This window comes from Coturnix japonica, chromosome 3 (assembly GCF_001577835.2).
Source record: "Coturnix japonica isolate 7356 chromosome 3, Coturnix japonica 2.1, whole genome shotgun sequence".
Taxonomy (NCBI): domain Eukaryota; kingdom Metazoa; phylum Chordata; class Aves; order Galliformes; family Phasianidae; genus Coturnix; species Coturnix japonica.
In genome coordinates, this window is record NC_029518.1 from 53,458,681 (window position 1) to 53,474,784 (window position 16,104).

Genomic DNA, 16,104 nt, shown 5'->3' on the forward strand with positions numbered 1-16,104 from the left:
TTCTGCAGCTTGAGCAGTGCTTCAGATTGTGTGCTCAGTGCTTCTCAGCTGCACTCCTTTGGTACTCATGGTGACTCCAAAACCCAAAGCTACTGCTGTGCTCTGACATTATCACTGTCCACCCTTCCAATGTCCTTGCTGCTTCTCAGTATTCCATACATGAGATTTTTCCCATTCATACATAAAGCCATTCGTAGTTCAGTTTTTGTTGATGTTTTGAATCTACTGACTCATTTTTTGACTCTGCTGCATATCAAATGTTCATTCATGTTCGTTGTATCTAACTCAGTAGATTACAAGTTGCTGGATTATAAGTGTTTAGAATCTTGAACACCTTCTTTTAATTCCACACCAAAAATTATCTCCAGCAATCCTTTTAAATGGTATCAGATGGTTATATGACACTAGCTCTTGCCTGTGTGTATGTGTTGTGTGTATGCAGCTACACACATCACTTTCCTCATCCTGGCTCTTGTCCTAAATACTTCAACAGCATATAAGACAAACAAAATATCCATTATTGAGTCCACTGAGAATATGAACGTGTATTTATGTCATGTATTTACGCAAAGAGAAAGGATCACAACAATCCTATATGCATCACTACAGGCGTGAGTAAGGGTTGCAGGAAAGCTGCACTGAGGAATGACGTCTGGACATGCTGGTAGACACTCAGCCGAAACTGAGCCAGCAATGAATGTACCTAGGGAGCCAAGAGGGCCAATGGCATCCTAGTTTGTATCAGGAATAGCACAATCAGTAAGAGCAGAGAAGTGATTGTCCCCCTGTAATCAGATGTAATGAGTGCTGTGTTAAATTTTGGGTCCCTCACCAGAAGAAAGACACCAAGGCCCTGGTGCATGTTCAGAGAAAGGCAACAGAGTTGACTAGGGGTCTGGAGTACAAGTCTTATGAGGAGCAACTGAGGGAACTGTGATGATTGTTTAGTCTGGAGAAGAGGAGGCTCAGGGGAGACCTTATCCCTCCCTGAAACTACCTGAAAGGAGGTTGTGGTGAGGTGTGGGTCAGCCACTTCTCCCAGGTAATAGCGGTAGAGCAAGAGGGAAAGGCTTCAAATTGCACCAGGAAGGTTTTGGATTGTATATTAGGATGAATTTATTCTCAGAGTGGCTGGACATTGGAACATGTTTTCCAGGGAACTGGTGGAGTCACCATCCCTGGAGGTATTTAAGGAAAAGGTAACACTCAGGACCATGGTCTAGTGGGCAGTATTGGTGGTACATTACATTCTGTAATTCTGTAATACATGGATGTTTGGACTAGATGACCTTAAAGGTCTTTTACAACCTTAATGATTCTATGATGCATTTCATATTTCTCAGTGGACAAATTCCAAGCTGTAGGGGAGAAGGATTATTATGTTGATGAAGTCATATGGTTTATTATTAAAACACTGCCACGTTTCTCACTGTCTGCCTGGCTTTTGCATGGGTGTCTAGAAGACAGCATTTTCCTACCTGAAAACAAGGTATTAGTGAGTGATTCAGGTACTGCTGAGGTACAGGTACATAAGCAAGTAATAAAGAATGATTTTTTTAAATACTGCCTGATCCTTCCTTCCCCTCCTAAAATCTGTTATTCTCCTATTCTCCAAACTGAGGCATGGTAAGTAATGTGGCTAAAATCAGAAAGTATTGAGTTGTACTCATCCCAGATCTCAGCTCCAGCGATTTTCTGAGAGGAACTTGGAGCCAGTTCTTGAGGGAATGATAGTCCCTCTCTGGTGGGGCCTTACCTAGTTTGTCATTCTTTCTGGTTTTGTTGGTTTCCTGAGAAGTATTGAGTTTCAACATAAAGGGTATTTTGTGTGTAATGATGTGCACACGATGTTACCAGTGACTTGTAAATACCTCACATACAACTGCTGTGAGAGGGGAGAGGTTAAGTGGCATCTGCTGTGTGTGTGCCATTTGGAGCAGGAGAGGAAACTGATCAGAGGGAGAGAGAGCGGGTTCACATTCAATCTGGGAGCAGGGGAAAGACAAAGCGTTAACCTACAGAGTTAGAAAGAAGAAACCAGGTAACTGAGGAGCTATTTGCTGTTCTACAAGTAAACACCTCATGGGATTTTACCCCCAGCTGAAAACTCATTTATACTTTTGATATTTCCTCCAGGCTGAAAAATCCCACATTCCTGATCCTTTGTACACTAGACTGTGGTGCAGAAAGGTGTACACCAAATAGCTGTGCACTTTGAAATATTCTGTTTTCCTCTCTGCTGTAACCTGTGGCCTCAGCCTGCTCAGCTGAATTGCAGAATGGCTTCATCTCTGTGTGTAGAACAGTGTTTTTATTTATTCATTTATTTATTTATTTTTCTTTATACACAGAAATAAAACTGCTGCTGAATCTAGGTTTGGATTTGTGGATGGCTTTATGGAGAGAATCAAAACTTCAAGTCACACTTAGAATAAAACGGATTTATGGTATAGATTGTGGATCTCAGACTAGGTACTCCTTGGAGAATTAGTCAGCAAAGGTGGACTGAGATAGAGTGTGAGAGAAAAGGACTATATAGCGTAGAGTGCTGGCTACAGCTTGGGGAGAAAAGTTTGATTTACTCTTTGGAAGTCACATAATCTTGCTATTTCATATTAAATATTCCATATTTAGGTTCTGTAAAACTAACAGTGAAGGAGATAAGGGTGATTCAGTTGATAGATTGTCTCTGTAAAAATGTGTTTCTGCTTTGTAAACCCAGATGTGTACATCACCTCTGTACACGCACTGTATACAAACATATAGTCACATACTTGGTGTTGCAGATTTGTATGGAATGTAGATTGAAGTACATAAATCTATTCTATATATGTGTGTATGTAGGTGTATAAACACAATACATGTGTCTGTGTTTTGGATTCTATATGAGCACACATTTGGAGATTATCATTAACATTAATTTTCTTGTCTCTGGTACTTACCCATTTAAGCAACTTATTTTTTTATTCCTTTAGCAGCAGCAACAGAAGAACCTGAGGTGATTCCAGATCCAGCAAAGCAGACAGATCGGGTGGTGAAAATAGCAGGAATAAGTGCTGGAATTTTGGTATTCATCTTGCTTCTCCTTGTTGTCATATTGATCGTAAAAAAAAGGTAAGTAAATGATTTGTGACGATTCCCTTTTTCCTCTATGGCAAACAACAGTAACTAAATGGAATTTTTTTACAGGTTTTTAGAGAAATAAATAAATAAATAGGTAAATAGTCTCGGGTCCAGTAGCTCCCATCAGCTTTTGGATGAGTTGATTGTATTTCCTGTTGGATTATTATTTATTTATTTTTAAATGTGGTTGTGGTGGATTTAAAGAGTGGTTTACTTGGTATTTGGGATCCAACAGCTACACATTTTCTCAAACTTACTCATTTCCACGTAGTTTTTAAGTTGCACTTGGAGGAATGTACAGAATATTAGAATGGGTGGAATTGAAATTAATGGCTCTTATTTATGAAGAAGAGAAATAAAAAGAGTAACTTACCGCACTTTTTATGTTGTAATCACCTAATGAATTTGATTTGCCGTATGCAGCTCTAATGAGTTGTTTGCATCCTCATATTATCCAACCTGCAAAATAATGTAATTTTATACCTCTGTTTATGCTCTTGTAAACCCGTGGGTTTTTTTTCCTTAAAAGTCGTACCACATCACTGTACAATTATCTAGTGACTCCTTAGTGCATGAAATTGTTTAAAAGTGTATTAATCTGAATGAATTTTAATTTTATAGCGCTTTCTTAGATAGTAAGCAATAGCGCCATCTGCGGGAAATGTAACATGAGAGCTCGGCGCAGCGCGCTGCTGCTGAGTGTGAGCTCTGCTGTTCCAGCGCTGCTTGGGCACCTTTTTTTAAGAGTGTTCGCTCCCCAGTAGTTGCAACTCTTTTAACCTGACATAAAAGTTCATACTGTGGCTCTGTAAATCTGTAGTCGTAGCACCGTAGATCCCAATAGAAATTCCTCCTCTCTGTTTGCCCTTTCCCCAGCCTGTCCCCTTCCCGGTGTGCAGATTGCTCCTGCTTAGAATGAGACCTTTGTCTTCCAGGTGTTTGTGCACTGCCTTCCCTTTCCCTCTTAGAATCCTTGATGAAGGGTATATTTGTGAATGTTGCAAATGTTCCTCTGAAATACAGCTTTCTATTATTTTTAAGAGTAAGAAAACATTACAATTGTGCCTAAGATCATTCTCTATGTTATAATCATTGGTTTCCATTAGATTTTTTTAATTTATTGCCTCTTTACAATTATCCCTGGAGATATATAACTTGGAGAAGAAACGTCTGCATTAGAAACATTAGGTATGCTTACAGTGTTCTGTGTTAGTTAGCTACATACGTGACTTTTCCCGAAAGTGCTTTTACTTTTCTCTGTTGTTTACTCTGTGGTTGAGAATTAACACATATACGAAAGATCCAACTCATCACTTCCAAAAAAAAAAAAAAGAAAGAAAGAAAGAAAAAGACACGCAGTCAGGCCATTTTCTTTATTTACACAACTTTTGAAGAGTAAAACCAACAAGAAGTTGCTTTACAGCTTTCAGAAAGAAATCTCTTATTTTCTATCATCACTGTGAGAGATGTGCTGGGGAATATCTGCTCCTGGCTGCGTGCTGCAGTGTTCCCTCTGTGTTTAATAGGCGCTTGTGTGTGTGCGTGTGTGAGACTGTCTGCTACTCTGTATTGTCAGTCCCTTCCACATGGGTTTGGCTAGTTTTGCAGGTATCAAAAGAAATAGCTCCTGTACTATTCTTTATTAAAAACAGGTGAGAAATAAGCCTGTTTAGCGAATCTTTAGCATCTGGTAATTCTTCTTCGTGATAGTTTAATTGATTGTCCGTCATATATTTTGTAGGAGTGTCAGTCCCCCCCCTTAGGGAAAGTGGACCACTGTTTTAATCTTAGCTTTAGTCAAGGACTCAGGTTGCATACCTGAGTGAGTTCAGTCCATCAAGTGAGCCAGGGCCATCCGTATAACAAAGCCAGGAGCAGCGGTACCAACACTGACACATTCACACATACATAAGCACATGTCAGTTAGAGTGTGGGACTGAAAACTGATCAGTTTTGTTCATCTGCTGTAGTGTACATATTCGCTGATCCATTATGTAGTATCCCTTTTGGTACCTGAATTGACCAGAACTTGTTTCACAGAAACATTAATAAAACAACGGTTTCTGCATTTTCATTGCTTTATTAAGCCTCGTACCCTGCCATAGCTATCTAAATCGGATTAAATGCAGCATTACATTTTATAGAAAATGGAGTACTAAGCAGTTTTGTTCATGGGCTTTGCCTGATCATTTAGTACAAATTGGTTTGAAGTTTTACTGAATTAAGCTCTTCAGAGCTCGTACAGAATTTTACTGGAGTCATCAAACCAACTAAGAAAAGGGATACTGCATCTTTAACAAGCAATGCCATTTTTGTTTGGTTTGTTTTTTGTTGTTTTTCTTTTTTTTTCAAATCACTGTTGGACTATTTCCAAACGTTCTTCATTTCCTTCTATTTGTTTCCCCTCCATATTCTTAATGCTTAGCATGAATACATCAGCATTTTCAATTGTAAGACTTTAAAATAAAGCATATGTTTGCATTCAGGAAGTGTGTGGTATATATGTCAGTACACACATGTCTGTTGTAAACGTGCATTCTCTATTATGTGTGTACTCATATAGCTACATATGGTATGTATGCAAACATATATATCTACACCTGTGTACCAGTAACGATGTCAAATTCAATGACACAAAACTCATTTTCTGCTTAAATGTATTTATTAATGCCATCTTTATTTTTGTAACTGAAAAGTAAAACGCATACTTACTGCACAAGATTTGTACACAGCTGTTCATTTGTCATGACATTTAGGTGGTAATCATTATATTATGCTGAACTGCATGTTGAAAGTACACAATCCATTTAATTTTCAAATTTTTTTGGCAATAAATGAAACCTCAGCATGTAATTTTCTCAAGTGATCTTTCTAAAAAAACCAATCATTTTTATATGCTAGTGTATTTTTTTTAATTGCATGGCAAAGTAAGGCTAATTTGTGCATGAGCAAGTTGAAATGCTAACCAAAGAAACATGAATTTTTCAATTTTTTTTTTTTTTTAAACGCACATTTCTCTGCTTTATTGAATGTGACAGAGTCACGCTTTTCATTCACCATTGCTTCTCTTTTTCCACTGTCTGTGATTTGCTTGCCAGGAGGAGCTACTATTCTTACTCCTACTATCTGTAAGTAGAACACTGGTGACTTGCTGTTTTACGTGTTTTAATGATGCAGTATCCCTTTTTAAAAAAAGTCTCCATAGTTTTCCTGAAGTTTTACTGATAGTGATTTCATCTCGTTCTCAGGCTTGAAAATTTGCTTTCTTTGTTTCTCTTACTCTCTGCTGTATTTGTTTTTTTTTAAAGGGATATTGTATTTCCAACTGTATATGGGCACTTTTGCTTTTCGCTAGTTTTTCCCATGAGTGTCATTTTAGCTTGTTGTAATCATAATTTAATTTGCAGTATAATTCATGGTGATGCAACACACTAAGAAAAATATCTCCTTTCCCATTTCGTAGATAGTGTCTTGTGCTTGTAAATCACAAGTTATTCTTTTGTAACATATCAGTGCAGAAGTGGTCCTGTGCACCACTTGTCCTTCACATATGCACAGATGCCAGCCCTTTATAAACATGTAATTGCCCTACCCTTGGGAGAGCAGCACCTCTGCTCCACTGTTAGGAACACTGGGGATTTTTATTATTCTTCTTTGCAGAACTATTTTTTTGTGAAGAAGTCTGTGCCTGTTGACTTATCGGGAGCTTTACGGACAGATTTTAAAGTGTGGATCTTTCTGTATGACAGAGGATTGAATTTGCTTCATTGGAGCAAAATTGACATTCTTTTATGTGGTGTTGACCAAGTGAGGTTTTCTGAGGGCTGCAACAGTTTTGACTTTGCCCAAGAAAATACTTTCTTATTTTTGAAGTTATGCAGAAAGCTCTTGATTTCAGAGAAGTATCATAGAGTGCACTCCAGTCCTCTGATGACTGCTTTGTCCAATAGTGATGCCCTTCCACATTTTAAAGAAGATTAGTTGGTTTCTTTTAAACAAACTTGAAGATTGAAAAGCTAAGCTTACTTTAGCTAACTGCCATTCTCTGATATATTGTGACGAATTCTAATTTCCTTGTTAAATAACTATTGCTTCAGATAGAGATAATTAACTGAGCAGCTCCATGCTAGGATTGAGTGCTTTTCCCTTCAAGCTCCCGCTCACCAACACCTGCACAGGTTCAGGCTGTGGGATCCCCAGCGTGTAATGAGAATCAGTTACAGTTGTGTCAGCCTCCAGTGCTGCACAGTGATTTGCTTAACTATCATCAAGCATAGATTGCATATGGAAAAGGGGGGAAAAAAATCAAGCCTACAGGGAGTTAGGAGCTGTTAAACAATAAAACTGTCCTTACATCGAGCAGCAATACTAGAACACAATAGGCCTTTTCAGAAGTCAAAGCAGAGCATAGGAATTATAAACCTTGCTTCTGTAATAAGCTAATAACTTGAAAGCTTAATAGCTGTTGATTTGTTTAGCATAGCTAGCAAGTTTTGTTACAAAGTGATTCTTCAAAGGAGAGCTTAATGCAGTCGACAGACAAGATGTAATAGACTTTTTGTTCCATTCCTGAGGTGGCTTTAGAAAAATGTGATCTTCGGTGTATGGAGAATATCTGAAAGGCTTTGATACTTAAAAAAAAAAAAGTCTGAACTAGAAATGCCAGTTTTGCAAAGGCTTTGATAGCATTGGCAACCAGTTACAGAGCTCAAATAGTTTCGCACCTGGAAGTTCTGATGCGCTTAAAACATTTATTCAACCAGAGTATTGTTTAATCCAACTTTTTTTAAGTAAACGTGGATGTCTGGAGAAAGGATAAAATAAAGCATCAGCTGTCACTGCTCCAGTGTTGCTTTTTGTTGTTTTGTTTTTTTCACTTTTCACCAACAATTGAAATAAACAGAATTCTCATGTACTCCACAAGGTGAAAAACGATACATTTAGAGCCTTTAGGATTCTGGCACTAATTAACCAATTAGACATATAGTGAAAGAGGGGAATATAACAGAAAAAAAAGAAAAATATCTAAGATAAGTCTGAGTCTGATTAATGAAGGAACTTCGTTACTCTCAGGTGTGCTTTATCTGTGTGTAGTCTACTTTATGTAGCCCCTTACTGCAAACTAAAACTATTAGCTTGGAAAGCAGTCTGCTAAAACTGAGAAAGAAAGTATGTGTGACATGAAGTGTTCTTTTCCCTGGAGAATGGTGTAGGACATTTCTGGTGGGTTTTCCCAGGACTTAACATGTACATAAATTGATAATTTCTACTGATGTCCTTTTATTTAGGGAAATGTAAAATAAGCACTGTACAAATACTTACCAGGATATCTCATGTTATTTTTGTAGGAAAAAAAAAAAAAAAAACACCTCATGAAGTTATGCTGTGCTTTAAATATACATTCCTTTGAGAGTGTGATATTTTCACTGATGATTGTGTCTCTCCCATGTAACATCAGATTCATGCAAATAAGCAGGTTGGCTCTCTGTTATATTGCTATCACAGCTTCAGTTGAAAACAGGAAGTTTAGTGTATGTTATAGATTCCTAAAGATCCAAGGTACACTTCATGTTGTTTCACCTTGCACTACTCTATGAAGAGTAGTCTTAAAGTGATAATTAAAATGTAGCATCTACTTCCACCTGTCTCTGTGGACTTCTGAGTGCATATTGCTTTCAGGTCTTCATCTAAAGAAGAATTTGTCCCTTTAAGGATGCTACCTGATAGTTTTGAAGGGTTAGTTGCACAGGTTGGGCTGCTAACAGCTTTATTGTGATACAGCGAAAGGCTGTTAATATAAAAACTTGGGATATTCCCCAACCTCATGTAGAATGGTGATTGTGGGGGGGGCTTTTTGGTTTTTAAAGAACAAAATTTTGGTGCCAAGAGCAAAGACAGTGGTATCATGTTGTGTCTTATATACTGAATAAGACAAACAACTTCTAGCATAAAAGGTAATATGAACTGATCTTGAATAATTGTGTTTCTCTTTTTATTTCATAGTGGGTTGTTGTTTTTCTTTTTCTTTTTTTTTTTTCTTTTTTTTTTTTTTGACTAACAGAGTCATTTAGAAAGATAAATGATTCCTTCCTAACGTGGAAAGCAAGGGGAATTAATTATCCATTTATAAAATCAAAACACAGATTTAAATGGAGATGGTAGATAAAACTGCATGCACAGATGCTTCTTATTTATCATTTCAGTTAAAATGTAATTATATTCTCTAATTTGTTTATATTAGTGTAATTACTCTGCAGGAAAAAATATGATCAGGGTACAGAAGTTAGAACTTTAATTACAGCATTTGTGTGTGTATAAAAAACATGCCATCATAACTCTTTTATAGCAAGGTAGGTAGTTTTATCAATTTCATGCTGGCAAAAGTATATATAGGAAAACCAGTCAAACTCTTCTGTCACTTGGATTATAGATAATTATTGTTGTAGACACCAGTGTTCATCAAATATTAAGGTGGTATGGATTTGTTTTATTTGGCTGGGCAGCAAACTTGCTAAGAAGCGCAAGGATGCCATGGGGACCACCCGTCAAGAGATGACCCACATGGTGAATGCAATGGATAGAAGTTACGCTGACCAGAGCACCTTGCATGCAGAGGATCCCCTTTCAATCACATTTATGGACTCTCATAACTTCAGCCCCAGATGTAAGTACAACATTTGTAGATACTACAGAATTTTATTTTCTTCTGTAGATATTTTACCTTCTTTTTAGGAAAATTATTTTAAGCTCTAGGTTTTCTAGAAGGACCAGTAAATGCAAAGGGTTGTTGATCACATTCCTTAGGTGAAGTATGGCCAATTGTTTAAATATTTACATGTAGTTTCAGTATGCATTGATACTGAATTCAGTTCTTGGGAAAAATTGCATTTCTGAAATGTCTCGATTAAATTCTCAAATAGATTTCCTTTGTGAGGATATTTTATCCCAACATGTTAAATATTACTGCATAACACCACGTCTGTAATGAATAATAACACGAGGTCCAAAAAATATTCTTTCTTTTGGCAGTAAGGACATTATAACAGAAGGAAACATTGACAAATCTCATGGCTGTTTGTGAAGTTAAGGAATAAGCATGTTAATATACCAGCAGATTTACTCTATATTTGTATTTCTTTGTTGTAGATTTGCCAGCTGTCTTATTTTGACAAAATTTGGCAATTTGGGTTTCTGACTGAGTCTGGGCTGTAGGTACCACTGAAAGTTCAGCCTTGCCTGCCTTCCAGCATCTGCAGCATGGCATGCACAAAAGCAAGACACTCCACTAACTTTACCTCTAAACTGGTTCTGCCTTGGAGCTGGCAGGAATCTGACTCAACAGCACTATGGATTTGGCTTTAAACAGACCTGAAGTCTGAGCTGCTTCTGAATTTTCTGTCATTTGGGCATAGCACTCCTTCTCCCACCTCCCATACTGTTTTTCATGATCAGCAAAATGCATCCCTTAAGTCTGTAAATTTGTTTCCTGATTGTTTTAAGGGAAATGGAGTTTGGAGAAGGATTGTTGCTTAGTTTATTGAAGCTTACTAAACTGCAGGACTGCAGAGTGCTTAACATTTAAGGTGTCCCATAACCAATTACAATAGTAACAGCCTGTGAGGATTTGTGCTGTTTTGGCTAGAACTGTTTGAAAATTCTCCAAAGTTTGATGACTTAATGGCATTGTAATTAGTGGAGACAGCTTTACAAAGACACTTTGGAGGATTCAGTACTCCTGACCACTGTCAAAAAAACCCCAACAAATAAAAAAGCAACCTTTCAGGTTTCTGGGCTTTCAGCTATAGGACAAACTATTTGCTTCAGAATTGGAGCTGCATTTTGTCACAGTTGTAGATGTTTTAATTTTTTGTTCCAGACTGGGACAAAATCAATTCTGGATTGTGCCATTCTCATCCAAAACAGTGTATTTGTCTCTGCACAGTTCTAATAATGAATACTGTAATAATCAATGTAGCTGTAATAATAAATTTTAAAGTTCTGTGAATTTTATACAAACACTTAGATCTGTGTATCTGTGGTTTAAACTCATTACAAGCAGTATCTTTATTATTTTTCATTTTCAAAAAGCTAATAGCTTGTAAATATGCATGTAATTCTTTTAAATTGCTTCTAAGACTTTTGAAGGAATACCATTTTATTTTGAGATGAGCTATTCAAGTATTACACGAGAGAATGAATTTAAAAGGAAAGGACCTGGGTCTATGAATATGAACCTTTATTGTGAAGGAAAAGAACAATAGTGAAAGAGGAGCCCTTTCAAAAACTAAATTGCACATAATACCTTCTTTATTTCATATCAGTAAGAATCTCTTTACCTTTGTCGTTACATTTCTGAAACCAAAATCACTGCCTTTCACTTCTCTTTTATTCAGGATGCATTCTGGAACTCTGTATTCATTCTGTTTTCCTATTGTAAAAAATTAATAGGATTTAGTTACCATTTGGACATGTTATTCTTTAAGTATATTGTTTTTATTCTTAAAAATACACAATTTGAGGGTTATGTATTTCTTCATGAGCTTTGTTTTCCTGCAGTGCCCAATGATCCACTTGTGCCGACAGCTGTGTTAGGTGAGGACCCTAGTCCTTCATTATCCATTCCTGCATGAGTTTCATCTCCTTGCATGGTTGAACGTTGAAACAGCTTGTTTGATATAAAAGATAGCTATGCTGTTATCACAAAATTACTCCTAGTCAGTGCTATCTGAGGAATAAATAAATAGGTAAATTGAAAGTTCTAAAACATTTTTCCCCAAAGCATTCAAATTGAGTTGAGACGAACTAATGTGTGAAAGTAAAATTCTCTTAAAAGACACGTGTAAAAAAAATTAGATCTGTATCAGTATTACTTGGCACCCAAAGCTCAATTTTCGAACTGGATAACAAGAATGAAAAGAAAAATAAAAAAGGGGAAAGCTTCTGTAGTATCCAAGAAGAAAGCTTTATTTGTTCATTCTGCACAAATATCCCTGTATTAATTAAATGTCTCAGTTGACCTTAATTAGTAAGCTACTCAACTTTATAATTGCTTTAAAAAGAACAACAGATGTTGGGAGTGGCCAGCCCATTTATTTCTATGCCATATCCAACACTGAAAGCACTTCTTTTAAGAGCTGTATTTAAAACTAAAATGCAAACAGAATCCCTCTTCTATCTTGAGATGGATTTGTATACTTTCAATCTAGACTGTTTCTGGCTATGGATTGTCTTACTTTGACCAAAACTGTTTTCTCACAAAGTATTACTTATTATTACCTGACTGTTACAACTGAGTGTCATTCCTACTCACTCCAGATTTTCCTAACTAGTCTTGTCTAGATTGAATCTTCCTTGCTGAAAATCAAATAATTTCCTTTTGAGAGACTCAGAAAATATGGAGAACTGTCACACCCTTGTCATTGTAGAACAGTCTTTTACCTAATAAATGGCTCCTATAGTCTCTATTGTCTCTCTTCAGGTTGAACAAAACCCAGTTCTTTCGCTCATTATCTCATAGTTCATGTTTTCTAAAGTTTTTCTCTCTCCTTCTTTGAACACTTTCCAACCAATAGATCAGATTTTTGATTTGTGGTGCCTAAAATCAGGTACAGTTTTTAGGAACTCTCTCAGCACAGAGTTGATTGGAGTAGGTACCCATGTGCCCTACTCACAGTGGTCCTACTACCTGAACTGTATTTTGTCTTTTTTCTGTGCTCATGTTGCTGACTTGTACTCAGTTATCTGCTAAAATCCCAACTATCATTACCCAATCCACTAGTCCATTTTGTAGTGATATATTTTACTTCCCTTTCCTAGCTGCTACATTCTTTGTTTAATTCACTGTGTTAATTTATGCATGTGTCTCAAATAATCAAGATAACATTGACATCAAATCCTGTACTTACAAACTGCTTGTGCCCTCTGCCCATATAATCAAGGTATTTTCTATTCCATTATGCGAGTTGTACGTAAAAATATTGATAGAGCCTTTGCAGATCTTCATTTAAATTGTCACCTGAGACTGACAGCAAATCATTATTTGCTACTTTGTGAGAGCTCTTTCATCTTTGTCAAAAGGGTGTCTACTCACAATGCAGAAGATTTACAAGCCGTATTCAGCCTATTTCCTTCTGAAAATGTTGCAAATGACATTCTCATAACTATAATAACAATTAAGCATGGTAGTTCCTAATAAGGTTTATAATCATCAGAGCCATAATATGCTTTCCACTTTGGACCTAAAGAAATCTAACCAGGTGATTAAAGATGCTTGTGATGAGAGGTGAAATATTGCAGTTTCCTGAAAGAGCTATGGTTAGATTAATAATGAGTCTTTTCTTGAAATTCTTGTATGGCTTTTCATATCCTTCAGCTTTATGTCAAGCTCACACTATTGACATAGATAGTGACCAGTGATACTAGGCAAACTATTCCAAAAAGCTTAGTTGGGCTGTGAGCATATTGCAGTGGTCAGTCCACTGTCACTGCCTTGAGGCAGACACAGATGTGGGCAGCTCTGACCAGCAAGGACAAGGGGTGAATAGAAGAACATTTTAACAGTTCCTGTTTAAAATTCTATCTCCTGGTAATGGGCATGATAGTCTCCTAGCACAAGCACAATGGTACTAATTGGAAGAGGTAATATTTTCCATTGTGGAGACTGACAGTGAAGAGAGATAGGCAACCTTCTGGGCATGCCATGTGGAAGGGGTTGAGTAGCTGAGATCACCTGGCCTGCTCCTTGTCCTTTACCTTTACTTGGCTCAACATGACAACAGCATCACAATTACATCTGCTTTATTTAGAGATGAGCAAAATTGTATAGGCTCTGAATTAGGGGCAATTTTATTTTATGTGAAGCTGTTATTAGTAACTGTACTAGATTTCTTTTTCTTCACCTATAGTTTATTAATGCCACACTCCATTCTGTGTACACTAGCTCAAACTTAGTATGACAGTTTCGCTTTTTTCAAGTTCCTATCATTACATTGATAGCATAATGTAGCCCTTATATTTTTTAAACTGCTTTCATTGTTGCCTGTTGTGAAGGTTTAACAACTTTTAATGTCGTTTTCTTCTAGTCATTTTCTAATATAGTCCTGAAATAAATTTCTTATGTTCTGTTCACTTGTTGTTTTTTGCTGCTTCAATGGGTAAAGTGCCTATTACTGGTAAGTATATAGCATGGAATGGGGAAAACTGAAAATTCTGAATTATTTTGAATTGTATGTAATTTAAAATGATTGACTGCTGCATGTCACTCACATTATTAAGCAATGTAGTGAGGCATTAATGCACTGAAATTAGCAACTTTTGTGACAGTTCAAGGAATCAGGTTTCTTACTAGGAGTTCTCATTCCAGAAGGCATTAACAGGTTTTGCATTTTGGCAGAATTGAAGTAAATCCAACCCTTGAAGTGTCTGCTTTTTTGTTGTTTTCATGATGTTTTACTTTCTAATCTGAATCTTTTGCAAGGAAACTTGTAGACTAATTGCAAAGAAATAAATGAATGTGGGATCAGGTCATGTATTCCCTGCTCATTTCTGTAGTTACAATCCAAAATGATTTCAATTGGAATTTTCATTTCACAGAAGGAACTGATTAAATGTGATAATTTCACCCAGTTTTAAGGTTTGGTTTTGATAAAAGGATTACTGTAATGTAGGACATTGAAAGAGATTTCTATATTTATGCAGAGTAAAAATGGCAGCTAAAATCAACGTACTTGGCAGTTTTATTTTTTCTACTAGAAGATTTGAGTTAAAATAAGCACTCTGAACTGTTGATTCTTTTCCTCAGATAGAGCTGGTCTTCTGAATCTATGGCACAATTGCTTCAGTGTTTTAGTTGGCTCTCAGTTTGCTGTTCATTGGCTTTAGAAAAATGATCTGCTGATACCACTACATTGCTATTAAAATTTATTGTTTAAGGTGTAGAATTGCTGATGATACATATTAGCCATTAAAAAGTTACTTTGGCTGATAGAGGCTGGAGTTCACAAGTACATTAATGTCATGAAGTTTTGTAGCTTCAAATAAAGTGCCCTTCAGACTTCTGTATTGCAGGATGAAGGATTGCAAAATTTTGTATGTGTTTGAAGTTAAATTCTTTTATATTACTCCCCAAGATCTATGTGCTGGAGAGTAAGGAGTTTACATTCACATAAATTAGACATATTTTTGAAGGAAGAGGCTAAAAATAGATCTTGATACATCTGGCAGCAGATATTGCCCCATGAGTAACTAATGCATTAATTTCTTTTGATCATAGATGAAAATCACAGCGCAACAGCAGAGTCCAGTCGCCTCCTGGATGTCCCCCGTTACCTGTGTGAAGGCACAGAGTCCCCATATCACACTGGGCAGCTGCACCCTGCCGTACGTGTGGCTGACCTCCTCCAGCACATCAACCAGATGAAGACTTCTGACAGCTATGGATTTAAAGAGGAGTATGAGGTGAGATCTTCGGTGGTTTAACTTGCAAAACATTTTCCTAGAAAAAAAAAAAAAAAAAAAAAATATTTTTCAAAGCTGCAGCCCTTAGTTTGCATTGCATTACAGAAGGATGCAGCTAAATGTCATAGGATTAAGTGAAAATAAAATAAAAATGAGCAGACATAAGATTCCTCGGTATGTAACCCAAAAGTGAAATAGTAATTGGAGAGCAGTGGTTTGAGTTGTTACAAGTGCCTGGGAAAAACACTATGTGTTTTCTTGTGGGTGTAAGGAGACATGCCCTGCTGAATGTTTTTGACATATTGTAAGAATTTGCCACCGCTTCTCTGCTTCTTAGTTGAAATTCTGTAATTAGTTATGTGAGTTTTCCTAGCCATCTTCAAGGCAGATCTCCTAGATTAGGTTAAAGTGATGATTTAACCTGGCTGGTTTTGCCAGAAGCACAAACTGGAAGCGCTCCTTTGATTTATTTAGGCATCTCAGTAGGGCAGTACTGGGGCTAAACTCCAGCTGAGAAGCAGTAAA

The 16,104-nt window shown here is 36.8% G+C and overlaps 1 protein-coding gene across 17 annotated transcripts in view; it reads left to right on the top strand.

The window, feature by feature from the left end:
- PTPRK (protein tyrosine phosphatase receptor type K) overlaps positions 1-16,104 on the top strand; it is a 389,675-nt gene that overhangs the window by 349,514 nt on the left and 24,057 nt on the right. For 2 of the 17 annotated variants that reach the window (XM_015858520.2, XM_015858511.2), the window contains exons 14-20: positions 2,976-3,114; positions 4,270-4,311; positions 6,222-6,251; positions 9,627-9,787; positions 11,680-11,715; positions 14,283-14,294; positions 15,395-15,579. In XM_015858520.2, the coding sequence (XP_015714006.1) occupies positions 2,976-3,114; positions 4,270-4,311; positions 6,222-6,251; positions 9,627-9,787; positions 11,680-11,715; positions 14,283-14,294; positions 15,395-15,579 (605 nt within the window). Of the gene's footprint in view, positions 1-2,975; positions 3,115-4,269; positions 4,312-6,221; positions 6,252-9,617; positions 9,788-11,679; positions 11,716-14,282; positions 14,295-15,394; positions 15,580-16,104 lie in introns of all 17 variants that reach the window. The other 15 variants (XM_032443940.1, XM_032443943.1, XM_032443939.1 and 12 more) reach the window with 11 other exon arrangements.